The sequence below is a fragment of the Acipenser ruthenus genome, chromosome 4, assembly GCF_902713425.1.
Source record: "Acipenser ruthenus chromosome 4, fAciRut3.2 maternal haplotype, whole genome shotgun sequence".
In the NCBI taxonomy this organism is placed as follows: domain Eukaryota; kingdom Metazoa; phylum Chordata; class Actinopteri; order Acipenseriformes; family Acipenseridae; genus Acipenser; species Acipenser ruthenus.
In genome coordinates, this window is record NC_081192.1 from 863848 (window position 1) to 884824 (window position 20977).

The 20977-nt window shown below is 42.1% G+C and overlaps 1 protein-coding gene across 10 annotated transcripts in view; it reads left to right on the top strand.

Annotated features, from left to right (window-relative positions):
- The window catches only part of LOC117400717 (focal adhesion kinase 1-like), a 164041-nt gene that overhangs the window by 22487 nt on the left and 120577 nt on the right, over nucleotides 1–20977 (top strand). For 8 of the 10 annotated variants that reach the window (XM_059021278.1, XM_059021264.1, XM_059021265.1 and 5 more), the window contains exon 2: nucleotides 14249–14275. The exons of 1 other annotated variant lie outside the window; for it this stretch is intronic. In XM_059021278.1, coding sequence (XP_058877261.1) covers nucleotides 14249–14275 — 27 coding nt within the window. Of the gene's footprint in view, nucleotides 1–8177; nucleotides 8373–14248; nucleotides 14276–20977 lie in introns of those variants that run through there. One more of the 10 variants, XM_059021272.1, reaches the window with a different exon arrangement.

Consider the following 20977-nt stretch of genomic DNA (forward strand, 5'->3'; position numbering starts at 1 on the left):
GAACAGCTTTGTCGCAGTGGTTCGGGGCTTCCTGGGCAATCACAAGGCCGAAAACTATGTGGAGCTGCTTGAGACTCTGGTGAAGAACTACGGCACAATGGGCTGTAGGATGTCCCTCAAAGTCCATATCCTTGATGCTCATCTTGATAAATTCAAGGAGAACATGGGAGCGTACTCGGAGGAGCAAGGCGAGCGCTTCCACCAGGATATACTGGACTTTGAACGCCGCTACCAAGGACAGTATAACGAGAACATGATGGGAGACTACATTTGGGGGCTGATTCGTGAAAGTGATTTACAGTATAATCGTAAATCTCGAAAAACTACTCACTTCTAAATCTTTTGCAGTCATTTTTGTATTACTTTAGTGTAAATACATGTTAATTTGGATTCATATGTTGTTTTTTTCTGACTTTATGTGAACAAAAAGACACAAATTTGCCTCTTTTCTCATTGGAAATAGGTAAATTTCAAAATATCACTGTCCTGGTCACAAAAGCAAAGTTTGTGGGGAATAATAGCCATTTTCTATACTTTTGAGGCATAAGTAATTAGTAAATAACACTTACTACCCAGGAACAAAAATTGTGTTATATAGTGTTATTACTATTTGTATTACTAAGGATTGCTTGCAGCTGCAGTCTATTGTTCATCTGTGTGAATAGTAGTTGAAACTAAAGTTGATCTACAGTATAGTAAGTTTACACCAGCATAAAAACAGCAGTGTAACATACTGAAGGATCTCTCAGCAGTGTAACATACTGAAGGATCTCTCAGCAGTGTAACATACTGAAGGATCTCTCAGCAGCACAGCATACTGAAGGATCTCTCAGCAGCACAGCATACTGAAGGATCTCTCAGCAGCACAGCATACTGAAGGATCTCTCAGCAGCACAGCATACTGAAGGATCTCTCAGCAGCACAGCATACTGAAGGATCTCTCAGCAGTACAGCATACTGAAGGATCTCTCAGCAGCACAGCATACTGAAGGATCTCTCAGCAGCACAGCATACTGAAGGATCTCTCAGCAGCACAGCATACTGAAGGATCTCTCAGCAGTACAGCATACTGAAGGATCTCTCAGCAGCACAGCATACTGAAGGATCTCTCAGCAGCACAGCATACTGAAGGATCTCTCAGCAGCACAGCATACTGAAGGATCTCCCAGGACTTGTTTGTGTTGAGAGCTGCAAACAGCTTGAAATGCATGATGTATCTTTCTGCAAGAAAGGTCTGAAGATCTGCTTTCAATGTGTGAAATTTGTTACAGTGCTTTTGAGACATTTAGTATTGAAAGATGATGGGGTGTGTCATTCCTGTTGATCCAGGGGTTTTGTGAGTGCACCTTTTAAATGTAGAGGGTTGATACTACTGTCCCTAAAATGAGATAATAAGAGAGCAGGCCACAGGTCCACCAGATGGGTTGTGGCAGACATGGTCTTTGTCAATGATCCTGTGTTGCACTCTGTGCCTTTTTAAAGCCAGCAGAGAGGCATGTACTGGTGTGCTGTACACATCCCTGGTCATGCAGGAGCAGTATGGAGGCTCCTTACTGCAATGCATATCCCTGGTCATGCAGGAGCAGTATGCAGGCTCCTTACTGCAATACACATCCCTGGTCATGCAGGAGCAGTATGGAGGCTCCTTACTGCAATGCATATCCCTGGTCATGCAGGAGCAGTATGGAGACTCCTTACTGCAATGCATATCCCTGGTCATGCAGGAGCAGTATGGAGACTCCTTACTGCAATGCATATCCCTGGTCATGCAGGAGCAGTATGGAGGCTCCTTACTGCAATGCATATCCCTGGTCATGCAGGAGCAGTATGGAGGCTCCTTACTGCAATGCATATCCCTGGTCATGCAGGAGCAGTATGGAGGCTCCTTACTGCAATGCATATCCCTGGTCATGCAGGAGCAGTATGGAGACTCCTTACTGCAATGCATATCCCTGGTCATGCAGGAGCAGTATGGAGACTCCTTACTGCAATGCATATCCCTGGTCATGCAGGAGCAGTATGGAGACTCCTTACTGCAATGCATATCCCTGGTCATGCAGGAGCAGTATGGAGGCTCCTTACTGCAATGCATATCCCTGGTCATGCAGGAGCAGTATGGAGGCTCCTTACTGCAATGCATATCCCTGGTCATGCAGGAGCAGTATGGAGGCTCCTTACTGCAATACACATCCCTGGTCATGCAGGAGCAGTATGGAGACTCCTTACTGCAATGCATATCCCTGGTCATGCAGGAGCAGTATGGAGGCTCCTTACTGCAATACACATCCCTGGTCATGCAGGAGCAGTATGCAGGCTCCTTCCTGCAATGCATATCCCTGGTCATGCAGGAGCAGTATGCAGGCTCCTTACTGCAATGCATATCCCTGGTCATGCAGGAGCAGTATGGAGGCTCCTTACTGCAATACACATCCCTGGTCATGCAGGAGCAGTATGGAGGCTCCTTACTGCAATACACATCCCTGGTCATGCAGGAGCTGTATGGAGGCTCCTTACTGCAATGCATATCCCTGGTCATGCAGGAGCAGTATGCAGGCTCCTTACTGCAATACACATCCCTGGTCATGCAGGAGCAGTATGGAGGCTCCTTACTGCAATGCATATCCCTGGTCATGCAGGAGCAGTATGGAGGCTCCTTACTGCAATGCATATCCCTGGTCATGCAGGAGCAGTATGCAGGCTCCTTACTGCAATGCATATCCCTGGTCATGCAGGAGCAGTATGGAGGCTCCTTACTGCAATGCATATCCCTGGTCATGCAGGAGCAGTATGCAGGCTCCTTACTGCAATACACATCCCTGGTCATGCAGGAGCAGTATGGAGGCTCCTTACTGCAATACACATCCCTGGTCATGCAGGAGCTGTATGGAGGCTCCTTACTGCAATGCATATCCCTGGTCATGCAGGAGCAGTATGCAGGCTCCTTACTGCAATACACATCCCTGGTCATGCAGGAGCAGTATGGAGGCTCCTTACTGCAATGCATATCCCTGGTCATGCAGGAGCAGTATGGAGGCTCCTTACTGCAATGCATATCCCTGGTCATGCAGGAGCAGTATGCAGGCTCCTTACTGCAATGCATATCCCTGGTCATGCAGGAGCAGTATGGAGGCTCCTTACTGCAATGCATATCCCTGGTCATGCAGGAGCAGTATGCAGGCTCCTTACTGCAATACACATCCCTGGTCATGCAGGAGCAGTATGCAGGCTCCTTAGTTTATCAGAATCTGTCTGCCCTTGATTGTCTCTATGTCAAACTTCACTTGCTATAGGGGAAGCACATGTTTATACTGTTGCAAAAGTGTAAATAAAATACAAATGTAAAAACGGTGGTTCGTGAGGTTCATAAGGGACCAGCAGGTATAGTAGTAATATATGGCCATTTGGAAATGTGGGTCAGCCTGTAAGCTGTAGTGTACAGTACCTCAGAATGTTCCTCTGGAGTTCAAATAAGTGTGTTGAAAACCTCTACATGTTTACCATTCATGTGTCATGATTTGCAGGATTTTTGTGAAGTCACAGCAATGTGCTTTGTAATAGTAAGCACAAAATGTAGCTTGTGATTCAAAGTCAAATGTTAAATGTAACTTTGTTTGATTTGATTTGTTGTATTATTTATTGATACAAACCGCACCACATGGTTCTAGTGCTCTAGGTCAGCGGTTTTCAAACTGGGGTACGTGAGCTCTCGTCAGAGGGGAAAAAATCCTCTTTTTTACAACGTTTTAGTACTTTTAGGACTTTGCAATCAAATCAACAATGTTTCAGACAAAACCACAGCCGGCTGCTGAGGGTGAGTTGAGCGCACACATGGCTAATTTACATATTTAAATAGCAGTGCCTTACTGCAGTCAGTGGGCAAAAAAAAACATGTTCGTTTTTTTTAAATAACAGTATTATTGAGTTGAGCAGGCAGCTGGGCTGCCCTACTTCAGACAGTGAAATCACTCACTTGTTCTGCACTGGAGCTGGAGCGACACGACTGTTATCTTTACTTGCAATGCTTGTATGTGTTTTTTCATTGTTAAGTAATTTGTTGAAGAACTCCTTTGTCGTGTGAGTGCATTACCCTACACCTCCATTCTGGGAAATATTAATAAAAGCAAAAGCATGAAATGATGATTATTACAAAAATGGAATCGCAGGATTAAAAAATAATAATAATAATAATAATCCCTAAATCCTGGGATTTGGAAAAGTGTCTGGAATTGGACTCCCTACTCCAGACCTATTGAGTGTGTTCACATCATACAGCAAGTGCCCACCAGCAAGCTTTACTGATCTTACAGCTGATTAACATGGACAGACGACTGCACTAAACACTTTAACATGGAAGCATTTTGCTAAAAGTCATTTTTGACTACCTGATATAAATATCACATTTCTACTTTCAAATATCAGCTTTTTGAAATTATTCATTTGAAAACAATGTGCTTATTCTGGCTGGATTCGACACCACATAAGACACACATAGCGTTTTAAATAGTCTCAGCTCAAGTGTTCAATGGTAAAATTTGAGTTCAATAAAAAAAAAAAAATCCTGTATTTTAACTTTTAAAAAAATCTCTTTTCTCTCTACACCTGCATTTGTTGGAAGAAATGCATGTATTTTGTTGAATTGCTTATTGATTTTATTTAAAATTGGAAACTTTTGGTTTTAGTTTTTTAGAAGCTGTTTTTGTCCTCTTAATTAGGACTCAGCGTATTTATTGGAGTCTGGATTTTGAAATACTTTTACATGGCATTTTTAGTTGGTGCATTTGCAAAATGCTTAACTAATTGTATTTTATTTTGTTTGTTTTTAACAGCAGTTTTCCATTTACAGTACTTCATCTAGTAATTAGAAAATGCTTCCTGTTTTCACAGGTGTATAATGATCCTATCTCAGAGGGGTGTACGCGGTAGACTAAACTATTTGGGAAGGGGTACGGGGCCTAAAGTTTGAAAACCACTGCTCTAGGTAATTCCATAGGTCCATAGTAAAGAATCCCTGTGAGGTAAGTTTGTATGACTTTGAAAATCACAGCAGTACTGCAACTGCTACAGTAATATCTCCATTTCAGCTTTCATGTTTTCAAACGGCACACTTCACTTTAACCAGTTCCCTAAGATGGCTGCATATTAGAGGGTTCTTTTCTTTTGGTTTCCGGATGATAAAGACCTAACATTTTGAAATATTGGCTTGATACTTGGTATACAGTTGTATTCTGATGCTCTTGGTCAGGTTTGATCATGGCTGTCATAAGTAAAATCAGCATTCTTTTATAAGGATGCCTCTGTCACAGTGTCCGAGGGTCATCAAAGAAACCATTCAAGGTGCTTTAGTGACCAATCTACACTGCTGTATCCTGTGATGTTCCATTACTATAAGAGTGTGGGCAGCAATCAGCCCTGCTGTGAGACATGTGGAATGAAACCTCTGCACCTCCTCGCCTGTGTGTTTCGCTAACAAGGCAGGTTGTGTACCAGAACAGCAGAGCTGAATAGCTGAAGTAGTTGTCTTCCATAGCAAAAGTGGGTGCGTGTGGGTGTGTCCTACATAGGCTTTAGAAGGAAAACTTTTGAGATAATTATACATACCAGGAAATACTTTTCTCTGCTGGTATTTCCTGAGGAAGGCTGACTATCATTTCGTCTTTATCCTTTTTTTAAATTTAGTTTTATGTCTTATGTTTTTAAATCTAGTTGAAACAAAAAAAAGTACTGTATTTAAAAAAAAAAAAAAACTTGTGTTGCAAAGATGTTCGTAATGAAATTGACTAAATGGCCAGATGACCGTGTGTTGCAATACAAATTAATGTTATGTCTCTGGTTTTTCTTACTGTAGCTTATGTAGAAGAGTCAGTCCTACAAGTGTTGATCCTGGCTATCTTTCTGGATCTTTTTAGAAAAGCAAAGTGCCATTACACAAATACATTACATAACTTAGGAAGAATTCTTAAACACTTGAAGAAAATCTATTGTTTATTTATTACTGCAACACCCAGCCCTCGAGTAAGAAAATCTAAATAAAATATACAGATATTTATAAATCACTGCATACGCTTTTCATTTCTGAATGTGAACTGCACAGTAAATATCTTGACACCACTTCGCGCAGTTCTGTTGTATCTGACAGTTTTTAATTATTGGAAATGGTCTGCACACTCGTGACAGAAATCCTGATTGTGCTTGTCACATTTTTCAAGCGACCATTTTCAATAATTGAACCTCTCGCTAAGCAATAACATGTGTCATTCACCATGCCCTGTCCAAGCCATTGCTTACCCGGCAGCAGTGCAGGACTGTGGGGGTTTCTAGCAGGGACACCTCTGTCCCCCTCTGGGGGGACACTTAGCTGAACCATCTCAACATGATGGTAGGCAAGCAAGTTTTGGAGGGTCAGTTACAAAAATATGTAAATGAAAATTTTAGTGTGTGTGTGTGACCTTCTATATGTAATGTAAGCAAAGACTGCAGAAGTTCTACAGTATTATTTACTGCACTGCATTGTGCTGCTTGGGTTATTCTATGCAGTGTTAGTCAAGGTACTGTACTGTACCCCATTGATTGACCATCAGAACTAACGTTCTTTATCTTATACACTGTTTTCTGAATGCGAGTTAGGGATTTGAACTATTCAGTTATGTAGGGTTTTTTTTTTTTACAGTAGAGGGATACTGTATACTGTTTCTTACAGTAGAGGGGTACTGTATACTGTTTCTTACAGTAGAGGGGTATACTGAGGGGTACACTGTTTCTTACAGTAGATGGGTACACTGTTTCTTACAGTAGAGGGGTACACTGTTTCTTACAGTAGAGGGGTATACTGTTTCTTACACTAGAGGGGTACACTGTTTCTTACAGTAGAGGGGTACACTGTTTCTTACAGTAGAGGGGTACACTGTTTCTTACAGTAGAGGGGTACACTGTTTCTTACAGTAGAGGGGTACACTGTTTCTTACAGTAGAGGAGTACACTGAGGGGTACACTGTTTCTTACAGTAGAGGGGTACACTGTTTCTTACAGTAGAGGGGTACACTGTTTCTTACAGTAGAGGAGTACACTGAGGGGTACACTGTTTCTTACACTAGAGGGGTACACTGTTTCTTACAGTAGAGGGGTACACTGAGGGGTACACTGTTTCTTACACTAGAGGGGTACACTGTTTCTAACAGTAGAGGGGTACACTGAGGGGTATACTGTTTCTTACACTAGAGGGGTACACTGTTTCTTACAGTAGAGGGGTACACTGTTTCTTACAGTAGAGGGGTACACTGAGGGGTATACTGTTTCTTACACTAGAGGAGTGCACTGTTTCTTACAGTAGAGGGGTACACTGTTTCTTACAGTAGAGGGGTATACTGTTTCTTACAGTAGAGGGATATTCTGAGGGGTACACTCTTTCTTACAGTAGAGGGGTATACTGTTTTTTTACAGTAGAGGGGTACACTGTTTCTTACATTAGAGGGGTGTATGGTACATGTGTGTTGATTTTAGAAGGAAGATGTGCTTTGTGGTACAATCGCAGTACATTGTGAAGATGCTTCATTGTTTTTTTGTCATGCTAATCTATAGCAGGCCTATTGTATTTAAGTATTCTGCAAGATTGGGCAGCAGTGTGGAGTAGTGGTTAGGGCTCTGGACTCTTGACTGGAGGGTCGTGGGTTCAATCCCCAGTGGGGGACACTGCTGTTGTACCCTTGAGCAAGGTACTTTACCTAGATTGCTTTAGTAAAAACCCAACTGTATAAATGGGTAATTGTATGTAAAAATAATGTGATATCTGTATAATGTGAAATAATGTATAATGTGATATCTTGTAACAATTGTAAGTCGCCCTGGATAAGGGCGTCTGCTAAGAAATAAATAATAATAATAATAAAGATTGCTTAAAACTGCCTTTATTGAAAGTGCTGATAAGCTGTGTCCAGTACCGGATTGACTGTGGCTGTTTTAGATGAGGAAAGAGATTTCACCCATCTGGCTGAACAGGGTTGTCTTGTCAGTGGAAGCTAATGGACTTCTATTGATGGATGCCTTTTGTTTGTGAATCTGTGTTTCTCGCTCTCGCTCTCTCTCGCTCTCTCTCTCGCTCTCTCTCTTGCTTTGAAGGAGAGACAAAGAGAGCCCTCAATAATTTTTCAGTGTCTCTGGTAGTCCATCCACATACAGTACCTGTACTGAGACCTGGAACTGGTAGTTTTGCTTTTTTTGCCTGAGATTAAGGGTGAAAAAATGTAATTCCTTTTACATTTTCAGGATTCATTCTAAGCTTATCTGTGGAGAAAGGAGGCTTAAGGATTACATATACAATAGTTTTTTTTCTTATTTTCTTGGAACAATTACGCTTTTAATGGAAGGACTGTACCACGGTAAGTTTGCATCTTTTGTTACTGTGTATGTCATGTATGTACAGTACAAAGATCCAATTGTGCAAGGATAGGCATTTTAGAAACAGGCTTTGAATTATTGTGTGTCTGAGTGCCCTCTGCTTCACCTGGTTTTTGAAATCTCACTTCTCATTTGCTCTACTGTACGTGTGCTGTGTGGGGGTTACTAGGTGTCATCTGTTTTGAATTGCACAGCTGCAGTTGGCCCCTTTTGAAAGGGAACCCCGAATTGGTACAGTCTACTGTATCCTTTGACGTGTTAAGAAATTTAGACTGAAATAGTGCCATCATTGAATGCAAATCGCCAGTAGGAATAATACAGTAGCTGTGCAGTATACGGTTTGGCTGTCTTTAGTATTTTGAAAGCAGCAGGACACCATATTATGCTTCCATGGTCTGTAGGATGACAGTACTGTATTATCTTACTGTCTTGGATTGTAGTGTTATGCTTTTAAAATTAAATGAGCTGTTGCTGTGGGAATAAAGAAACTTCCATGTGTTTTTTTATTTTTTCGTTTTTTGTTTTTGTTTGGGGGGGTTGCAGAACTAATGGAATTCTACAGCTGTGGATTTGGTGGTTCTTAATTCCAGACACATCTTTTAGTTGTATTAGTTTGAGTTTGTCGCAGAACTCCTGGGTAGAGGGAAACTGGCAGAACAGTTCTGAAACAGCTTGCACAGGTATTATATTTTTTTAGTGCAATATAAATAAAATACAACACAGTTAATTTAAATTCTTTCTCATCACTTGACTTGTCCCTATAAGGTGCTTTGAATGTTTAATACCATTTATTAAAAAAAAACTTTCCAAACCTTTCCACTTTTTTTCTTGTTTCTTGTATGGGTGAGAATAAGGCAGCACGTCTTGGAAGCAATGCTTTTTTCTGAAGCTTACTAAGCAGGTGCTCCTCCCTGTCCGCACTGTGCAGCACGCGCAGACCCCATTCTCTGTCCCAGGCTCTTTGTTATAAGATGAGAAGCTGATGGCCTTGTGGAGCATTGAAAGTTGAGCTGGGATGGGAGTGGAGCCAGCTGGTGTTGAGGCGCTCTTTTGGAAATTAAAAGGATATCCTCTGGGTCTTAGTGCACATCAAACTATGTGGTTCATTTAGGGAATGCTGCTCCAGAACTACATGTGAAGGCTCTGGAAAATTAACTAAGGTTTAACTATAAAAAAATAAAATAAAAAAATAACACACATGAATATCTGTCTGACAGGCGAAAAACAGATAGATACAAAAATCTGTATTGAGATAATATTGTAAAATCAGTGTACTGTACAGTATCTCTGATGTCCTATCCCACAAGACTGTTAAATCAGTTGTGTGGTCCTTGTCAGGGAATAGATAAGCTAGTTTACACTTACAGATGAGACGTGTGGTGCATCATACTGTACTTTGAAGTGACACAGGTGATGTTCTCACAAACTGCTGCAGGCTTCTATTGGGGTTCTGTTGGAGCTCTATTGGTGTATGTCTATCCAGCATCCGGAATGTTCTGAAGTCTCTGAGCGTGGGGAAAGCATAGGTGGACTCTTTGAAGTGGAGAGTATTATTTTGCAGAGTATTATTCCCTGTAGCCTGCCACGGGGAGACGCGATGCATTGTCAAGCTCCCTGTAGCCTGCCACGGGGAGACGCGATGCATTGTCAAGCTTCCTGTAGCCTGCCACGGGGAGACGCGATGCATTGTCAAGCTTCCTGTAGCCTGCCACGGGGAGACGCGATGCATTGTCAAGCTCCCTGTAGCCTGCCACGGGGAGACGCGATGCATTGTCAAGCTCCCTGTAGCCTGCCACGGGGAGACGCGATGCATTGTCAAGCTCCCTGTAGCCTGCCACGGGGAGACGCGATGCATTGTCAAGCTCCCTGTAGCCTGCCACGGGGAGACGCGATGCATTGTCAAGCTCCCTGTAGCCTGCCACGGGGAGACGCGATGCATTGTCAAGCTCCCTGTAGCCTGCCACGGGGAGACGCGATGCATTGTCAAGCTTCCTGTAGCCTGCCACGGGGTGCAGCTTTCACATTACTTCTTCTACCTTGCCCTCTGTTTTTGTGATAGGACTGGAACAAGGGCCTGTAGTACGTAGGCCTGTGGGAGTGGGTGTGGGCTGGAAACAGTTCAGTTGGTCTTATTATTGAAATCATAATATCCCTCAACTGTTAGCCAACAGAAGTATGTGTAATTTTATGTAAGGTGTCCAAGTCCTGACATGTCCATTGGACTCGACACGGCGTTGGATCTGCAGTAGTTGGGAACATACAGCACTGTACTGAATTTATTTTCAGAACAGTTTCTTGTAGTTTGTGAGTGCTTGTGCTTTACCGTAAGGATCAGCACTGTTTTTTGAAATCTGTTTTAAATATCTCTTGCTACTTAGCCTTTGCAGAAAAACTGATGTAACTGCAAACAATGTCATACATTACCTTCCCATGAGGCACTTTGGCTTCTTACTTCATTATAACACATAGTCCAGTGCATTTCTAGGGCTCCTGATTTTCCATTCTTGGGAATGGCAAATTCCATTTTCAAAACGACCCTGAGATACTGTAGTTTTCAGGAAAAACGTTTCTTAAAGCAGTCCACTGGTAACAATGTACTGTAGGTCAGTCAACAAATAAAGGTGTTTTGAAAAAATAGCTTATTGCTGGCATTACAATATACAGACTAGTCGAAACTGAGGGGCATTATTACAAAAATATACATTTTTCATAAAATTACAAATGAAATACAATGTTCAGGACACTTCTCTACCATCTGTAGTTTCATCTGCAGCAACGCAGACTGGTTTATGCTGTACTTGCTGCAAAACTGCTTGCATGTGTTTCTCGTATACCCTGGACAGATCAATCAATCAATCATTATTTTATATAGTGCCTTTCATAGTGGACCACCATCACAAAGCACTTTACAAGATGCAGTAACAACAAGAAAATCCATAATACTTTAAATACAGAGAAATGCATGCTGTGTGGTCCAGTGGTTAAAGAAAAGGGCTTGTAACCAGGAGGTCCCCGGTTCAAATCCCACCTCAGCCACTGACTCATTGTGTGACCCTGAGCAAGTCACTTAACCTCCTTGTGCTCCGTCTTTTGGGTGAGACGTAATTGTAAGTGACTCTGCAGCTGATGCATAGTTCACACACCCTACACTGTAAGTCGCCTTGGATAAAGGCGTCTGCCAAATAAACAAATAATAATAATAATAATACATTAAATACAGTGGAAAATGCATGATACATGATAGTAACATAATACATGAAATAGTACTTTTAAATACAGTGAAAAGTGCATAATACATGAAATAGTTGCAGCAACACAGTAGCTAATAGCAGATATCAGGCTTAAAGAGCATGGAAAGCAAAGAGACAACAGGTGGGTCTTGAGAGTTGATTTAAAGCGAGCGGCGGTGGGAGCATCACACACCAAAGCTGGGAGAGAGTTCCAGAGAGTCGGAGCCATGAAGCTAAATGAGCGCTCTCCAAGTGAGGTACACTTTTGCTTAGGGATAACAAGCAGGCCAGAGTCAGAGGACCTCAGCTTGCGGGCAGGGACATAGCGGGTCAGCAGGTTGAGGAGGTACTATGGACCTGTGTGATGAGGTGCCTGGGTTAGAGCAGGGCTGGGCGATTCTGTCCATGATTCCGCGATCGCGGAAAATCAGTAGCCCTACATTTCTCTGTCCCCCCTCTTGACTCATGAATCTTGGACATGTGCTCTGCCAATATGACGCTTTGGGTGCGCAGTGACTGCATGTTCAGTCGTGTAGTAAGAGGCGTGCAGTGACTGCATGTTCAGTCGTGTAGTAAGAGGCGCGCAGTGACTGCATGTTCAGTCGTGTAGTAAGAGGCGCGCAGTGACTGCATGTTCAGTCGTGTAGTAAGAGGCGCGCAGTGACTGCATGTTCAGTCGTGTAGTAAGGGGCGCGCAGTGACTGCATGTTCAGTCGTGTAGTAAGGGGCGCGCAGTGACTGCATGTTCAGTCGTGTAGTAAGGGGCGCGCAGTGACTGCATGTTCAGTCGTGTAGTAAGGGGCGCGCAGTGACTGCATGTTCAGTCGTGTAGTAAGAGGCGCGCAGTGACTGCATGTTCAGTCGTGTAGTAAGAGTGATTCAGTTGACACAGCTGTATTTACTTAGGCATGTGTTTTTAATGATTTGATCAAATATGTGCTGTGTCTCCATTATAAATCCCATGTGCGCTAAAGTTGTTTTAGAGGGGCCTAGATGTCTGTTCATCAAAGGGAACAGATAGACGCAGGGCTTATTGTTTATAAAACAGTATTCAATAGCCGCTGGGGACCCTTACACTGTGGACTTATTGAATTGCCTTTGTTCTGAAATTCCAATATTAAGAGCACAGAGAACCAAAACGACTTCAAACACTCTACAGATGTACAGCTCAGGCCAAAAGTTTTGCAACAGAAGATGCTGGGCAGTTTGGAAACCTACAAAAAATTATTCATTAAATATAGGCTAGGCAGTTGTTAGTGTAGTTTGTTTTTATTCTGTACTAATTCAATTGTATAGATGGAAAAAAAGGCGAGAGAACTAGACAGTTATTTATGTATGTATTTATTTATTTATTTATGTATGTATGTATTGTTATGATTGATGTATTATATGACGACGAAAAGCCTGTATTATTGTTTGCGGTGTGAACGAAAAGCTGTCTCCATTATTTGTTATTGTTTTAAATACCTTGTGAGTGCGTGACTGTCAGCTACTGATTTATTTAACTAGCTGACAGTCACGTGCAGAATGTGACCGAGGGATTTGAGGTTTTTCAAGTCGAGTGAGCTTATTTGTGTAAAAAACGACAGTAGTGTCACTTTACTTTAAAGGCATGTACCTAAAATCGTAAGGTAATTAAAATATTTTTGCTTACTCTTCACAATGGGCAGTGATGAATCAGTACTAGTAGGGAATTACCATTTCACTGCAGTATGCATCTGGAAACACATGCAACAAGCAAGCAAAACGTGTGCCCCTTATAGAAAATGTGCTGACGTGTGTGCTTTATTTTGTAGTTTTGTTGATGGTTCGACTAACTCAAGGCAATGTTGGTTGGAGAAATTCAATGAATACCAGTCACTGCAATTGCTCCAGTGGCTGAGAGGAAGAACATTGTAACGACTGTAATAAAGGTGTAGTTTGGAGAACTACACCTTTATTACAGTAGCATTTACAGTTAAATAGATAGATATATTTAAAAGCATGCTTCAGAAGTTTCATCATATTTTTTCATCTATTGTAGTTTTAGTGTTGTGCAACATACAGTACAATTCCATCTTGTTTGTGTATTATAAATATTTTGTTACAGCTTCTATAAGCTAGCTATTAAGATCAAGTATTGTCATTTCTTTTATGGACAGCTACTGTTCTTAACCTGTTTTTTTTCCTCAATTGGTATTGTATATTGTATGCCTACATCGGATAGCATGCAAAGGGATGTGACGTTACTTTATACATCATCATCATCATCCTGTAGCCCCTGTGTGTGCCCTTACTGTATTGTTAAAGGACATTCCAGGAAATGCTCCCCTGAGTAACCGTACAGCAGAAACCACATTCTCCAGCCCAGGAGAGCAAGCTGCACAGAAAAACAAAGCAGAACATTTCAATGATATTGGCTTCTGGGTTTGTCAGGGGATAACAGCGGAAGAGTTCTGTTTTTCAAGCACTGCAGCAGGCAGTCAGTCCTGCTGTTGTGTGTCCAGAGCCAGCTGCTGGCTGTGCAAACCGTCTCACAGCTAGGGGGCTCTGTCTCTCTTCAGCTGGTGCGAACAAAAAGCTTGAATCATTACATTTAGATTTTTTTGTACCACTTGAACTGATATTTTTTTTGATTTTCCTTGCAGATATTTCAAGAATTTCCTACTACACAGGTGAGTGTCCTCTCTCTCTCTCTCTCTCTCTCTCTCTCTCTCTCTCTCTCTCTCTCTCTCTCTCTCTCTCTCTCTCTCTCTCTCTCTCTCTCTCTCTCCCACCCCCCCCTCCAATTCAATGGTACTTTATTGGCATAACTAACAATTAGTAATGTTGCCAAAGCAATTACATAATGCATTAAACAATATCATGTAAACATTATGAACATTCATTTACAAAATAAATAAAAATAAATTATTAATTGCAAAAAAAAAAGTAAAATAAATAAAAATAATGAATAAATAGTCAGAGTGAAAATTCTAAATGAACAGCTAGAAAAAGGAATAATGGTAAAGGTAGAAATCATGGTAAACTAATAAATAACATGATCATAGGTAAATAAAATGTAACACTGAACTCTGGTTAACCCCCCGAAGCAGTGCAGCGTGCTCACAGCGTGTCCCTCAGGCTGGGACAGGCGGCTACATATTGAGCAGCCAGTGTGGCTGTGTGTCCCTCCCACAGGAGGACTACTAGCTTCTCTGGATCTGTCATGTGTGGGAAATGGGGGAGGGAGGCTATTATTTTTTTAAAGAATATGTCCCTTTTTGGGAGTATTTCTCACAGTGTAGGAGAAAGCGCATCTCTGTCTCGACCTCTTCTGTCTCGCAGTGACCACACAGTCTGTCTTCTCTGGGCAGCCAGGATTTTTTTGTGCCGGCCGATTTTGATGGCCAGGTTGTGGTCACCGAGCCTGTACTTGGTCAGGATCTGCCTCTGCTTTGTATCTCTGACAGTGAAGAGATACTCTGCTGGGGTAAAGTTTCTTTTTAGAGCCCGATAGCAATCAAGTTTATTTTAGGATTTGGTTTCATTTTCCCAATGCCCAATTTCAGATAGGAGTTTTTGATTTGTTTTACAGTTTAGTCAGCTCTGATTGGCAGTCAGTTAGCAGTGCTGTGCTGAAGCTGGTTGGTGTTAGTGTGGGTTGTTGCAGTGAGCTTCAGGACTAGCTGGCTGAGGGGACTCTCTTCTGGACTGAGCTCTTAGGTTTGAAGGGCGTTGTACTGGACCGGGTCTGGGTCATTTTACAGCATGCAGGGTTTCTATTGGATGTTTATCCCATTTTTGTAATCCTATTGACTGACGACCCCACACTTCACTTTTATTATTATTATTATTATTATTATTATTATTATTATTATTATTATTTATTTCTTAGCAGACGCCCTTATCCAGGATGACTTACAATTGTTACAAGATATCACATTATTTTTACATACAATTACCCATTTATACAGTTGCGTTTTTACTAGAGCAATCTAGGTAAAGTACCTTGCTCAAGGGTACAGCAGCAGTGTCCCCCACCTGGGATTGAACCCACGACCCTCCGGTCAAGAGTCCAGAGCCGTAACCACTGCTCCATATAGTGTAATGGGCTGGATTACACTGTCAAATAATAAAAAAAAGCCTGCAGAGCTTTTCATGCCATCAAAAGGAGGCTTTACAAAATAAATATACCTATTAGAATCTGGCTAAAAATATTTGACAGTGTAAAGGAACAGGCTTCGCTTAAAGAACACATTCTTGGCACCGATTAGCGATTCGTTCACAATGGATACAGTACTGTTTTGTAACCTGATGAACTCATCATCAAACTTAAGGTAAAATGGTTTATTCAGTCTTTTCAAAAGCGACTTGTCATCGCGAGAGTGTCTTGAGGCACACTGACTGGTTTATTAAATCTTTCCAGAACCACCATCCTATCATTGACTCATATTGTATTCTGATGTACACGAATGCACCTCATCGCTCGAAGTTGTTCGAGCTCTTGAAAAAAACCTGAATCCGACACAAGTCGCCAAACAATTTGGTGTTTCCCGTTCTGGCGAGTTGCTTCACCATTCTGTTAAATAATGTGCATGTCTTGCATATTGCTGCTGCATTTTTTAACATGTGTAGGGGTACTGTGTTAATTTAGTGTGACAGTTTAGTCAGGTTAGTTTGTCTGTTACTTTATTATTATAGTTTATTAACAAACACTTGCCTATTGCTTTTCTTCAGTTCATTTCATATGTTGATGCACGTGTGTCATAACAAGTAATATATGTGTATTTATTTATTGATTGATTGATTCATATTGTGTCTGGTGGCTAACTCAGTCTTAGAGAACACTTCGGCTATAAGAACACTTTGCTTGCTTCCCGAGGGGTGTTCTCTTAGCTGGATTATTGACGAGCTGGGAGGGTATTGATTATAATGTAAACCAACTGATCTGTGGATAAAAGAGAAGAAGGTCCTGCAGGCAAGTCTGAGAGATACAGTATGTTACAGGAATTGCTACAGTACCACCTGCACTACTCTTCTTGGGTATTATTTAACATCTTGCATCCAATATGGAAACCTCTGACTCCTGATTTCTGGAGGGGATTTTTGTGATTGCAAATATGCTAGTCCTTCTGAACAGTCTTATTGTTTCATTTTCTTTTAAGAAAATTGTAGAAGTCCTATGAATTCAGTAGGGTTATTGTAGGAGGCAGAGTGTGAATTCAGTAGGGTTATTGTAGGAGGCAGAGTGTGAATTCAGTAGGGTTATTGTAGGAGGCGGAGTACATTCATTGCGGATGACGGTTTAGGCATCGCAGAATCTAGCCTTCATTTTTTTTCTAGATAGCGTTTCAGATGCTGCTGTAAACATGCTCAAAGGTAACCCGAATGTTGATTTCACTGTGTGTGTGTGCGTTGTGGTTTGTGGAACATGCTCTATGCTCAAAGGTAACCCGAATGTTGATTTCACTGTGTGTGTGTGCGTTGTGGTTTGTGGAACATGCTCTACGCTCAAAGGTAACCCGAATGTTGATTTCACTGTGTGTGTGTGCGTTGTGGTTTGTGGAACATGCTCTACGCTCAAAGGTAACCCGAATGTTGATTTCACTGTGTGTGTGTGCGTTGTGGTTTGTGGAAGATGCTCTGTGCTCAAAGGTAACCCGAATGTTGATTTCACTGTGTGTGTGCGTTGTGGTTTGTGGAACATGCTCTACGCTCAAAGGTAACCCGAATGTTGATTTCACTGTGTGTGTGCGTTGTGGTTTGTGGAACATGCTCTACGCTCAAAGGTAACCCGAATGTTGATTTCACTGTGTATGTGTGCGTTGTGGTTTGTGGAAGATGCTCTGTGCTCAAAGGTAACCCGAATGTTGATTTCACTGTGTGTGTGCGTTGTGGTTTGTGGAACATGCTCTACGCTCAAAGGTAACCCGAATGTTGATCTCACTGTGTGTGTGTGCGTTGTGGTTTGTGGAACATGCTCTACGCTCAAAGGTAACCCGAATGTTGATTTCACTGTGTGTGTGTGCGTTGTGGTTTGTGGAACATGCTCTACGCTCAAAGGTAACCCGAATGTTGATTTCACTGTGTGTGTGCGCGTTGTGGTTTGTGGAACATGCTCTACGCTCAAAGGTAACCCGAATGTTGATTTCACTGTGTGTGTGTGCGTTGTGGTTTGTGGAAGATGCTCTGTGCTCAAAGGTAACCCGAATGTTGATTTCACTGTGTGTGTGTGCGTTGTGGTTTGTGGAACATGCTCTGTGCTCAAAGGTAACCCGAATGTTGATTTCACTGTGTGTGTGCGCGTTGTGGTTTGTGGAACGTGCTCTACGCTCAAAGGTAACCCGAATGTTGATTTCACTGTGTGTGTGTGCGTTGTGGTTTGTGGAAGATGCTCTACGCTCAAAGGTAACCCGAATGTTGATTTCACTGTGTGTGTGTGCGTTGTGGTTTGTGGAACGTGCTCTACGCTCAAAGGTAACCCGAATGTTGATTTCACTGTGTGTGTGTGCGTTGTGGTTTGTGGAACATGCTCTGTGCTCAAAGGTAACCCGAATGTTGATTTCACTGTGTGTGTGTGCGTTGTGAAACATGGTCCTGAAACACTAAATATCCCAAAAGGAAGTGATTTAAAATACATTGGCCACAACAGAGGGCTGATCTGCACCACATCTCCCAATTTAAAAAGTGTGAGTTATTTTAATGGTGAGGTGGTCAATACTATTCAATAAACTTGTATTTTGTTGTAGTCGCCTTTTATCAGTGTACAGACGGAAAAGGTAAATCCATTGAAAATGGTTTGCATAACATTTTATTATAGGTTATTTAGTTTTGATTTGTACTGCAGCCCAGAGAGATTGACAGGCAGTGACTGAGGGAGTGCAGCTGTCCAGGGGTGCTCTGTCTGTACTGAGGGAGCGCAGCTGTCCCAGGGGTGCTCTATCTGTACTGCAGGCCAGATTGACAGGCAGTGACTGAGGGAGCACAGCTGTCCCAGGGGTGCTCCTATCTGTACTGCAGCCCAGAGAGATTGACAGGCAGTGACTGAGGGAGCGCAGCTGTCCCAGGGGTGCTCTATCTGTACTGCAGGCCAGATTGACAGGCAGTGACTGAGGGAGCACAGCTGTCCCAGGAGTGGTCCTATCTGTACTGCAGCCCAGAGAGATTGACAGGCAGTGACTGAGGGAGCACAGCTGTCCCAGGGGTGTTCCTATAGTTGTGTTCTAGTCTCTCAGGCTATCTCATGCCAAGGTGTATAGGTATACACTGGGCTCCTTGTGATAAATATGTACAGCTATTTTTGAGATGTACAGTAAGATATTCTTAGGGATTTTTTTTGGTTGTGACATTCAACGGTGGACCGAGTTTTACTGTACATTAGGCTACACAAGATAATCATTGTAATTGTGAGTCATCTGTAACCTGCGTGTTGAATTGGCTGCTGAAAAACAGTCCGCATGAGATGACATGTCTTGATAATAAGGGACACCCTGCACATGTATTGTAGTAAGTGATGTTGTAAGTTAGCAAAGAAAGTACAGTAGAGATGCATCAATTGATACAACTTTTATTGATCATCCGTGCTTACATTTCCCGACACATAAATAGGACGCACGCATATTCTTTTCAGTTAATTGAACTCGGGTCGTTCTGATTTGTTGTTTTTTTTTTTTTTCTCATTTGAATGTAAGTTGTACCTTGCAGTTTAACTAATATGCACAGCATATAAACAAATCCTAAAGTTCCTGATTTTGAAAAAAAATAAAATGCTGATGATGCATTGATTATTATCAATAAATGTGCACGTGCTAATCGATTAAGAAATGAGGTGGCCGTTGCACCACAAGCACAGGGATCAAGGGCACTGCTGCTCTCGCTGCAAAGGCCCGGGTTCTGAATTTGCTGGTTTGAATGACAGAGCAGCAGGTTATTGTGGTTGCTTGTGTCAGACTGGCAGGTGATTGGTTTAATGATGCCTGGGGATTATCTCCACTGTCCATCATGCACTGTATCTGCTGTGTGGCTTCACTTGCTCAGTGCTATAACCTTGCCTCCATACTGTACTAATGTAAAAAACTTCAAGCAGGTGTCACCTGTATTTATTTATTTCTTATTGAGTGTCAGGTTGTGGAGAGACAGTAATAAGGGGAGTGTCTGTCTGTACATCTCTCTATCTGTACAGTATGTCACACACTTGTATGTGGAGAGACAGTAATAAGGAGAGTGTCTGTCTGTACATCTCTCTATCTGTACAGTGTCACACACTTGTACAGTGCCTTGCGAAAGTATTCAGCCCCCTTGAACTTTGCGACCTTTTGCCACATTTCAGGCTTCAAACATAAAGATATGAAACTGTAATTTTTTGTGAAGAATCAACAACAAGTGGGACACAATCATGAAGTGGAACGAAATTTATTGGATATTTCAAACTTTTTTAACAAATAAAAAACAGAAAAATTGGGCGTGCAAAATTATTCAGCCCCCTTAAGTTAATACTTTGTAGCGCCACCTTTTGCTGCGATTACAGCTGTAAGTCGCTTGGGGTATGTCTCTAACAGTTTTGCACATCGAGAGACTGAAATTTTTGCCCATTCCTCCTTGCAAAACAGCTCGAACTCAGTGAGGTTGGATGGAGAGCATTTGTGAACAGCAGTTTTCAGTTCTTTCCACAGATTCTCGATTGGATTCAGGTCTGGACTTTGACTTGGCCATTCTAACACCTGGATATGTTTATTTGTGAACCATTCCATTGTAGATTTTGCTTTATGTTTTGGATCATTGTCTTGTTGGAAGACAAATCTCCGTCCCAGTCTCAGGTCTTTTGCAGACTCCATCAGGTTTTCTTCCAGAATGGTCCTGTATTTGGGTCCATCCATCTTCCCATCAATTTTAACCATCTTCCCTGTCCCTGCTGAAGAAAAGCAGGCCCAAACCATGATGCTGCCACCACCATGTTTGACAGTGGGGATGGTGTGTTCAGGGTGATGAGCTGTGTTGCTTTTACGCCAAACATAACGTTTTGCATTGTTGCCAAAAAGTTCGATTTTGGTTTCATCTGACCAGAGCACCTTCTTCCACATGTTTGGTGTGTCTCCCAGGTGGCTTGTGGCAAACTGTAAACGACACTTTTTATGGATATCTTTAAGAAATGGCTTTCTTCTTGCCACTCTTCCATAAAGGCCAGATTTGTGCAGTATACGACTGATTGTTGTCTTATGGACAGAGTCTCCCACCTCAGCTGTAGATCTCTGCAGTTCATCCAGAGTGATCATGGGCCTCTTGGCTGCATCTCTGATCAGTCTTCTCCTTGTATGAGCTGAAAGTTTAGAGGGACGGCCAGGTCTTGGTAGATTTGCAGTGGTCTGATACTCCTTCCATTTCAATATTATCGCTTG